This window comes from Hibiscus syriacus, unplaced genomic scaffold (genome assembly GCF_006381635.1).
Source record: "Hibiscus syriacus cultivar Baekdansim isolate YM2019G1 unplaced genomic scaffold, ASM638163v2 tig00111377_pilon, whole genome shotgun sequence".
NCBI lineage: Eukaryota > Viridiplantae > Streptophyta > Magnoliopsida > Malvales > Malvaceae > Hibiscus > Hibiscus syriacus.
In genome coordinates this window covers 331,644-342,361 of record NW_024063073.1, presented here as the reverse complement: position 1 = coordinate 342,361, position 10,718 = coordinate 331,644, and the positions used below count along the sequence as shown (strand labels likewise).

Genomic DNA, 10,718 nt, shown 5'->3' with positions numbered 1-10,718 from the left:
CACTACCGATTGAGTTTTGTTCAGAACAAGACGAGGAACACAATGGTGGTTGTCATGTAGCGTAAGACTAGTTGTAAAGTGGGTAGAGGATTGAGTTTTGGTCGTGGTGGCGAGACAATTTTGATGGTGTCAATGATGACAATCACTGATCAACGGTGGCCAATTGGCGATAGGATTTGAGGGGGTTTGTTTTTTAATTATATATTTTTTGAAAGTTTATATGTATGATATGTGTCAGATAATGGTCAAATTTAGCGGCTATTATGGTTCATACACCTAAAATTGTAACATTGAAAATATTAGGCACCTATTTTTAACATAAAAATTCTTTAGACACAAAAAATCAATTTGAGATATAATTTAAGAACCTAAAAATGTATTAAGCCATTTTTTTTCTAAAACAACTAATTTTACCCAAACTATTATCGTATCAAATAGTTTTTACCATTATGGTGTTTCCTAGATGTGGCAATGATGTTATTCGGATCGGGTTCGGGTTGAGTCATTTCAAATCATGTCATTTCAAGTTAGAATTGCATTTGGTTCGGGTCAGATCGAGTTCGGGTTTAGTTTGAGTCTATGGAAGTCAAGTACTGGGTCGGTTTGTTTTTAGGTCAGGTCAATATCGGATCGATTGATTTCGGTTCGGGTCAAGCTTTAAATTTTCAGGTCAATTCAGGTTGGTATCGGTTCAGATCAACCTTTAAATTTTCGGGTCAATTCGGGTTAGTTTAGGTTCGGATCAACCTTTAGATTTTCGATTACTTAATTGTATAATATAAAATGAGAATAAAATATATATCATTATGCTATTATTCTCATTATTAAAAATATATGATAATAATAATAATAAATTATTTCTTTATTAAGACTCGATTATCGGGTCAAAGTTCGGTTCGAATCGGGTATGAATAAATTAAATTAAGGTTGTTTTCGGTTCGAGTTATTTTTGGTTTAAGTTGCTTTTAATTCGGATTGATTTTGGTTAAACTATAATTTGAGTCGATTTCGGTTCGATTTATTTTGGGTTTCGAGTTAATTTTAGATTTTTATATTCGGGTCTGAATTGAATTTCAGTTCAGGTAATCGGATACTGTCAAATTTGACAGGTCTAGTGTTTCCGTTTTGCTTTTGAATGTAATATCAACGAACAATGATTGAATTTTATTTCTTTTTTCCTTTGGACGTAAATAGGAGGGGTAGAGGTAGTTGTCTTTTTTAAAAAGTTAAAATTATTATATATTTTAATATTTTTGTATGTATTTTCTATTGAAAATTAATTTTAATTTTCTTTAAATTTTTATAAGTTCAAGTTCATCATTTTAACATAAAATAAAATTATGCGATTGTTCCTATATTTTTCCATTACCTTACACTCTTCACAGACTACGTTTGAAAGTGCTACTCATGCTCGTTCGAACTAGCATGAATCATTGTGATTGAATATTGATATCATTTCTTTAAGGTTTAATATGAAAATAAGTGCTTAAATTATATTATTTTTTAAATTTAAGTATTTAAAAAAATCGTTTAAAGTAATATCTAACGTTTCGGACGTTATCTTTTTGAGTGATTGATCTGTCACAATCTTTAAAAAATATGTTATCTAACACATGTCATGCTTATAGAATTTTAAATTAAAAAACTTGTTATTATAATTTTATTTTAAAAAACCCCCAATTATTTTTTCAATCTAAAAAAAATCTAAAAACCCTAACTCCAAACTTCTTCACCCACGGTGGTTGTCGTCGATGTTCCCTTGGTCATCATTCTTTGTCGTCGGCCACTTCATCTAATCGAATTCCAACAAACGGTGAGAGAAGTTATCGCCCTTTGCTAAAATTATCTAACTGGAGTCGTCGTCTTGCAATCGTACATTTTTTATTACAATTGCCGCTTGAAGCATGGGGATTCAATTGGTGGGTGTTTGGGTGATTGCTTTTTGTCAGGGTTTCGGCCATTTGGTGGAGGTCGATGGTGGAAAGAGATTTGGAATTAGGATTTTTTTATGATTTTGAGGTCTTTTGGTAACTTTAAAAAAAGTTTAGGTTTTTAAAAGATAAAAAAAATTCAAAATTTTGTAAACAAGGCATGTGTCAGATAATGAATTTTTAAAGACCATATTACGATGTAGGCATTGAAAAGAATAGCGTCGGAAATATTAGATACTTATTTAAGTAAAAAAATTTATTTTAAGCACTTAAAGTTAATTTTACGTATGTTTCGAACACTTATTTTTACATTAATACTCTCCATGTGTGTTTGGAAAATAGATATCTTTGCAAAAGGGAAAAGCATCATCCATCGTACGGAAATCATCCACTAGATATAAAAGATGAAAAAGGAAGACGTTTAGTGCTGAGCCCCAATAATTGAGATCTGTACGGAAATCATGCTCCAAAAGTTTTAGATTAGGGATGGTAACAGACCGGGTTCAGGCCGGGTATTGGTTCCCTCGTCCCCGTTCCCGTTTAAAAAACTCGTACCCGTCCCTGTTTAAAAACTGCGGGGATTTAAACAGGGATCTCCATCGGTAATCGGGGAAAACCGCGGGGAAACGGGTATCCCCGTTTAGCATAAACGGTTATTTAAACGGGTATCGGGCCGGGTATATATATATATTTAAATTAAATATATAAATATTATATATATATTTTTTTAATTTAAATTAAATTTATTAAAATTATATATAATAATAATTATTTTTAATATTTATCGGGCCGGGTATCAGGCCGGGTATTGGGCCGGATAATCGGGACGGGGATTACTAAACCCGTCCCCGTCCCGTTCCCATTTAGCATAAACTGTTTTTCCCCGTTCCCGTTTAATTCGATTTTCCCCGTCGGGTTCGGATTTTTTTTCCATCCGTACTTTAGATCCTAATTACATCAATAGATTTTGAAAATCTAATACCCTAAACTAGTGGTAGTGGAGGAACAAGTAAAGGATTAGAGGAGAGGTTAGTGGTCTCCTTAATTTTTTTTTAAGGATTTTCGGTATATTTTATAAATTCGACTCCTAATATAAAATCTCGACGAGACCATAGGTTAATGCATGTAATGTCCCTAATCCATTCCACATGGTCCCATACCAAACCATCCAACACATTCATTCACCCATCCTATTATACTTTTTGATGCCGTATGATTTGTATTTGGGCCTAAAATCACTAAACCACAACCGAATTTTAACAAGAAAGTTCCGATTGCCTGCTCATATTTTGGTCCCGTCATTTCTTTTGTAAAGAAAAAGGTTTTAGGTGTAGTTGATGTGTGAAGTGGTCCTCTAAAATTCATAAAACAGATGGGCCAATGATGAACGCATAATTTTTCTTTTAAAGTACGAATTCTTAAATTACAATAAAATTTTACGATCACAATAATAGTTTCAGTACATAGTTAGAAATTTTTTTATAATTATTGAAATAAAATTAAAAATTTAAGATTACACAAATATCATACAATAAAATATTAAATCTAATCAAGAAACTCGAAAAAGATAGATACAAATAAATTTGATCACATCGACAAGCGAAATATAAAAAAAGATCAAACTATTGAAAGATTACGGATAAACAGTAAATCAGACTCGAGCGGCGTGAAAAACTATTCACAAACTTAAATCATGTATCCAAAATCAATCTGATGGTCCAAAATAAGAAGATCAATAAGATATCATTTTCATATTGATCAATCGTAACAATATCAAATCAACCTTTAAAATAAATAAAAGAAAAAATTGCCAAAGAACGATAAAAACGTACCAAAAAGTATACATCTTCTATCCATCTGTGGGCCCACCAAAAGCAGGGTTACAGTGTTGAGATGAGCCGAGTGCAGTTCCATTTCATGCATGAAATGACAACGCGTCTCACCATCACATCACACACGTTCAATTACATCTTCCACCTTGCATTATATAATAGGGTGAACTACAAGGTTAGTACTTAAAATATTATTTTTATTCATTTTAGTACATAAACTTTTAATATTTTCAAAATTATACCTAAAGTTTAATTTTTATTTTATTTTAGTATCCATCCGTTAAAAACTTAACGTGTTTAATATTTAAACTATCAATTTTGGACCATTTTAATTCCTAAACTTTAATTTTTAGTTGTGATAGAGAGACATAATGAAAGTACCCCAACTTAACACATTAGTTTTGATCGATTATCAGAATTAAATTATCTCTTTGTAAAAATAAAAGTTAATCTATTCGCCGTCTCGATTGAGTAGATATTACTGTTAAGCCTTGATTCAACTTTTTTGGGGACTAAAGCCAGAATGTGGGTTGGCATGGGTAAAAAAATTGCCAAATTAAGGTGTGATATAGAGATTAATTTCTGGTCTAATGTACATGTTATTCAACACGCCGGAAATCGACCAGAACACATGACGTCTTCGGAAAGTCGACCGAAGCACACTGTATTTTCAGGCTCCTCCGTTAACAAGAACCATCTCTAGTGCAGTTACCTCGCCGGTTGAGCGTCTTCGTTCCATCACTTTCCGTTTTCATTTGAACGGTCAAAACGTTTGGAGACTTATTTTCTAGACAAAATCACTCATTTCGATCAACATATAAACCGGATGACGGTCGGTCAAACATCTCTATGTTACCGGTGTCGAAGATGTCAGATGCTCCAACGACTTTTCAAAGATGTCAAATATCTAAACCGACTTTTGTCGTACACTGTTCATTTCGCCGTGGGTTAGCTATTCGACGGTTTAAAACTAAAGGATGGAACGTGGTCTCTCGTGGAATAGTCACGGAAACCGCATTTTTTTTCCGTCGAAGCAAACATGGCATAATCCGTTTGGGTGCTGAATTGACTGATTTATATAAAACCTGTTCAAAGTTTTGGCACCTTCTGTAAACCAATATATATACTTTTTAATTTTTATATTAAACCTGGGGAGTAGCCACCTTTGCTAATCAAAGCCCCCTGCTTTCTCATCGAATCCAAAGAAAAGAAAAGGAAAGAAAAGAAAATGTCTCAAAATCTTACAAAACCAAACAGCGGCTTCACTTCAAAGCGATTCCCGCTCTGTACTTCTGTCTTCCTCATAATCCTCGTCGTCGTAGGTTTCTACACCGTCCATCACCCGCCCAGAAACCCCAAAAATGCGCTCCTTTTCCAGCGATTGTTCCTCTCTTATGCCACCAACTACACAGTCTCCTCTTACCTCCGATCCCTCACCTCCCACCCTCATCTCGCCGGGACCAAGCCTTCCCTCGAAACCGTCCACTACGTCAAAACTCACTTCCAAAACCTTGGCTTCGAGACGCACACGGTGCCGTTTCGGACCCTTTTGTCCTACCCCCTCCATGCTTCCGTTTCAATGCGTTTCATTAACGGCACCGTCTTTGACTTGCCTTTGAACGAAATGGGTATTGCTGATTACGATGCATCTTCCGGCTTGATACGACCCTACCATGCGTTTTCTCCATCGGGAACGGCGCTGGGTGAGGTTGTTTTTGCCAACCACGGGACGGAGGATGACTACGATGCGCTTGGACGGATGGAGGTTAACGTTAGTGGCTGCATAGTGATGGTTAAAAAAGGTGGCGGTCTGGGTAGAGGGGCCGTCGTTGAAATAGCTGAAAAAATGGGCGCTTTGGGGGTGCTAATGTACGCTGAAGGGGATGTTTCGAGGGACAGCTTTGGGTCTGGAGTTGAAAGAGGGACAGTTATGAAGGGAGTTGGGGACCCCTTAACCCCTGGATGGGCTGGGGTTGAAGATGGGGAGAGGCTGGGGTTAGAGGACAATAGGGTTTCCCTGAGATTCCCTGGAATTCCATCTCTGCCCTTGCCTTTTAAGAGTGCTCAGCTTATCTTGGAGTCTCTTGGGGGTCCTTTGGCTCCCCAGGAATGGAGGGATTCCGGCCGGTCTAATTTGTCCCGGGTCGGACCGGGTCCGGTTACGGTGAATTTTACTTACCAGGTTGGTTTTGGCTGGCTGGTAGATTGTTGATGCTAATTTCTTTTGGTCTTATTTTTTGTCAGTGCACACTGTTGTTTGTTTTATTTCTGTGTATGCTATCTACAGTGGGAAAGTCGTTGACTTTTGTGCTCGATGTCAAATTGAATTTGCAAAGATTGCAATTTGAATTGGTATTGATTTCAATGTTAAATTTTGACTGAAAACAGAGCTTCTTTTGCCGGATTGCACATCTTGACCTGTGTTTTTAATTCGAAAAGCTAGTTCTGTAAATTAGAGTGGTTATTGATGCTTTTTGAAGAAGTTGGTGTGATCTAATTTTAGCAAGTTTCAAATCATTGGCAAGTGAATAGCCCTGTAATTCATGGCTTTTATTGAGTATCTAATTGTTTATGCATATTTGGTAATTGAAGGAAATTTGCATTGGTTGGGCCAGAGTTTGGTTTGTCTTTGCGTGGTGTATGAGTGCCCACTACCACTTGCATGTTTTTCTGTCTCCGGTTTCGTATCTTTTTCTTATTTTGTCATGGAAGCTAGTAATGTTTGACTGGAAAAATGAAGTTTTTATATGTTATATGCAATGAATTCAGATCAATCTGCTCCACTTGTCCTCACTAAGCTGAAATCTGAACGTATAATCTACTTCATTATGCTCAAGCGTTATGGATTTTGATTTGTTTCCAGAAGGGAAAGTACGTTGAGCGATATCAATGTGCTTTATTGATTCCTCACTTTGGACTTCCCACTATTGGAACTAGTTCATTCTACTTTGGTCGGAAAAAACACACTTCTAGTTGATTCTAGTTATACAAATTTAGCACAATCTACTTCATTATGCTCAAGCGTTACGGGTTTTGATTTGTTTCTATAAGGGGAAGTACTTTGAGCGATATCAACGTGCTTTATTGATGTCTCGCTTTGGACTTCCCACAATTGGAACTAGTTCATTCTTCTTTGGTCTAAAACACACACTTCTAGTTGATTCTAGTTATACATATTTAGTTATTTTTGATCATTTATTATTCATATTCTTCTTTGTGGAAAGCAGAAAGACCATTACCTTTTAAATTCTTTTCTCTGAAAAGATCTTCTACATCTATATATCTGGATTCTTACCTTTTGGTTTATTCTTCTAGGGAGAGAAAAAGTTGGCTACAATTTATAACGTATTCGCTGTCATAAGAGGGTCGGAAGAGCCTGATCGTTATGTGCTTATGGGAAATCATAGAGATGCATGGACGTATGGTGCCGTTGACCCCAACAGTGGGACTGCAGCACTTCTTGATATTGCTCGAAGATACGCCCTTTTGATGCGAAAGGGTTGGAACCCTCGTAGGACAATTATCTTTTGCAGTTGGGATGCTGAAGAGTTTGGAATGGTAGGTAATGTTCCTCTCTGTTTAATACTAGTTTGAAAAATGCTATGCATGTGGCGCAAATTTGGGCATCAAACACCAAAATATAGACCGAAAGAAAATCATTATATTTACCAGCGTCAAAAGTTTTAAACTCCAAAAGCTGGGTCAGAGGGGTTAGCTTATGTACTATTTGGGCATATTTATGAAAATTGATGAATGAATAGTTATTAAAAGGTTATATAGAAACCGTTTAACCTCACTTGCGGAGCTTAAATTTTTTTTGATGTCCTTGTATAGAATGATAATCCATCTTCCAGATTCTCTTTTTTCCTGATGACATAGGATTACTTGAGAGGAAATTATCTGGTTTAATTGTAGATGCGATATGTATAGTATTCCGGTTTTGAGAAGTATGCATTTTGCAGCATACTTGAACATGTTTCAATAGTCATCAACTTGATAAGGCTTATATTTTATTATTATTTGGCCCATTGGTTCTACAAAGTTAATTATCTGTTGCTATTTTTTTTCAGATCGGTTCTACAGAGTGGGTTGAGCAGAACCTTGTGAATCTTGGTGCTAAAGCTGTGGTGTATCTTAATGTTGATTGCGCAGTGCAAGGGCCTGGATTCTTTGCTGGGGCAACTCCTCAGCTAGATAATCTTATTTTTGAGGTCACAAAGAAGGTAGATAAGAGGTCGAAAAAAGTGGATTACTTGTTAAGACTTGGTTTATTATACCCTTCAATTGACGTTGAAACTAATTTCAGGTCAAGGATCCGGATTCGGAGGTTGCTACAATATATGACAAGTGGACAACCATGAATGGAAAAAGCAATGTAGGGCCACATAATCTGTCTTTCTAAATTTTGTGTTCGTTTATTTAGTTTTAAGTATACATTGAATTTCGTACTGATAGATCGACCTTTCCCATGCTCACAAGTTCAATTGTTTGATTATGCATTCTCTTCGGAAGTGCGTGTATATTCTGATAAAATTGCTTGGACCTTATCATGTCACAAGCTTCTATTATTTTCATGTGTTTTGTTTAGTTGAGGACTGACCACTTGCAATTGTACTTTATTCATGTATTCTGATATAAAATTGAAGTTTGACATATAGATTAAAAGAGATGGTCTTGATTGTTTAGCAGATTGAAAGACTCACTGGCGTGGATTCGGATTTTGCACCATTCTTACAACATGCCGGGATTCCTTCTGTTGACATATACTATGGAAGAGGTACATTGTTATAGCAACAGTCTTTGTTTGAAAGTTTGAACATAATGTATCTTTAGCCGTTCATAATTCATTAGTGCTACAATTTATACTACGAAATTCTTTCTTCTATCCAGATTTTCCCGTATATCATACTGCCTTTGATTCCTTCAGTTGGATGATAAATCACGCGGATCCATTCTTTTGGCGCCATGTGGCTGGTTAGCTTTCTTTTCCTCCGACACATCCCTTGACGAATTTCGAATATTCACTTGATAATCAAACCGTAAAAACTTTCTTATCAACTTCTCAAGATAACACTATTTTTTGTCCAACATGTCCAGTGGCTGGAGTTTGGGGTCTTTTAGGCCTTCGCCTTGCCGATGATCCAATTCTACCTCTTGATTACCTTTCATATGCTAAACAGTTGCAGGTAATGAGTTATTCTCTCGATATGTTTGTTCATATTTCCAAGTGTTTCATTTCTACGATACAAAGTTGTTAACTGTTAGTTTAAAATAACTTAAAATTTGGACCCTGGTGATTGGAATATATTCCCTCAAGTACTTCCATTTAAACTAACGGTTCACCCATTTGCACTCGGAAGCATCGAACATGAATAATATATGCTTTCTTTTAGATCGGTTGGCTTTTTTCCTTTTCCTTGCTGGCTTTTCAAAACTTTGTTGAGGTTAGTGTGTAAGCACCTAACCATCAAGGTCGAGTTAGATTCTGAAACTATTTTCTGACCATCTTGTATAGGGGTATAAAGATACCTTGAGCAGAGTTTTGGATGCTAGCATATCCCTCGAACCCTTAACTGCGTCGATTCAGGACCTTACATCTGCAGCTAAACAAGCTAACAATGAAACAAAGGTAAAAGGGCTAAGTTTATAGGAATTCTACTTGTATTAAGGAGGAAAGATATTTCAAGTTGTCATTTCTTATCGACTAATTCTGTGGTACCTTCCTTTGTGGATGGTAGAATCTAATGGCCGGAGAATCTACCGATGATCTCTTAGCTCTGAAGATCCGAGCATTGAACGATAGGCTGATGCTTGCCGAAAGAGGCTTCCTAGATACAGATGGAATTAAAGGAAAGGAGTGGTTCCAGCATCTTGTAAGCATCTTGTAATTCCGATATAGTAAATATGATTTGCTTCTTTGATTTATGGCTTTAACTTCCGCTGCAAGTTTGTATAGCTTGAAGTTTTGACATCGTATTTATCACCTTGAAACATTAAGGTTTCGATGGTGAATAAATCGACCGGTGCACATGGATATAACTCCTCTCCTGTTTGATTCAGATATACGGACCTCGCAGCAACCACAGGAGCGAATTTGATTTCTTCCCTGGAATATCAAACGCGATAGCGGAATCGACAAGACTGAGCGAAAGGGAAAGGGATGAAACAATTCAGCATGAAATCTGGAGAGTTGCCAGAGCCATCCAAAGAGCAGCAGCTGCACTGAGAGGAGAAGTCTTCTGAGAGCATGAAATAGAAGAGGAACAGAAAGGGAGGCACAAAGTTGTAGATATATGAGCGGTAGTGACCGTTTAGTTTATTGCTAATACGTTTTGAACATTTTGAGGAAAAATATATAGTGTTTGCTTCGTCAGTTTTTATTTTTATTTTTAATATTCTAAAATTATTTTTCTTTCATTTTTAAAATGTTACAAATTTGATGGTAATTTACAGTAGATGGTATTTTTCACGTTTTAAAAATGAAAAATTATCTGATCTAAATTATTTAGTATGAAAAACATAATATTTTCGGTTTCAATGAAAGTATTATTCTGTTCATCCTAAAAAGTTACATATCTGGTAATGATTTCAATTACAACCTATAATATAACATGAGTTTATCAATTGAATAAAATTTACGATTGATTACTGATTACTTTCAGTTTCAACAAAAAAATAATATTATCATGTCCATTATAAAAAAATTTATATATCGATAATAATTTCAATTATAATATATAAAATTACATGTCAATTAAATAAAATTTAATTCTAAAAATGGGTCAAAATATCTCTTGCTCCTCTTAATCCATAAACTCCAACATATGATCGAGAAAAAAATACATTATGCTTCGGCTGCCTGTTCTTCCTTAAATATCAGTTGCGTAGCTCTTTCCTCCACGGTGTGGGACTTTGTTCAGCTCCCGACAAAACAATCGCTATTTGAACCAACGGA

General features: G+C 35.8%; 1 protein-coding gene across 2 annotated transcripts; it reads left to right on the top strand.

Annotated features, from left to right (window-relative positions):
* The first annotated feature begins 4,927 nt into the window (after nucleotides 1-4,927).
* Nucleotides 4,928-10,106, top strand: LOC120159833 (probable glutamate carboxypeptidase AMP1). Of its 2 annotated transcripts, none has more exons than XM_039170367.1 (10): nucleotides 4,928-5,945; nucleotides 7,079-7,321; nucleotides 7,834-7,986; nucleotides 8,070-8,138; nucleotides 8,453-8,540; nucleotides 8,654-8,737; nucleotides 8,861-8,949; nucleotides 9,279-9,392; nucleotides 9,502-9,636; nucleotides 9,824-10,106. In XM_039170367.1, the coding sequence occupies exons 1-10, from the start codon at nucleotides 4,992-4,994 to the stop codon at nucleotides 10,004-10,006; spliced, it is 2,112 nt and encodes a 703-aa protein (XP_039026298.1). In that variant the 5' UTR covers nucleotides 4,928-4,991; the 3' UTR covers nucleotides 10,007-10,106. The 2 variants fall into 2 exon arrangements, with proteins under 2 accessions (XP_039026298.1, XP_039026299.1); XM_039170368.1 differs by having other exon boundaries at nucleotides 9,502-9,647; nucleotides 9,824-9,976.
* Nucleotides 10,107-10,718: the final 612 nt, after the last annotated feature.

What these genes read in the sequence shown, in the direction of transcription:
- LOC120159833 (XM_039170367.1), top strand. Translation starts at nt 4,992, where the DNA reads ATGTCTCAAAATCTTACAAAACCAAACAGCGGCTTCACTTCAAAGCGA. An exon ending in CCATGAATGGAAAAAGCAAT is followed by an intron (nt 8,139 to 8,452) that starts GTAGGGCCACAT and finishes ATTGTTTAGCAG; the next exon opens with ATTGAAAGACTCACTGGCGT. An exon ending in AAGCTAACAATGAAACAAAG is followed by an intron (nt 9,393 to 9,501) that starts GTAAAAGGGCTA and finishes TGTGGATGGTAG; the next exon opens with AATCTAATGGCCGGAGAATC.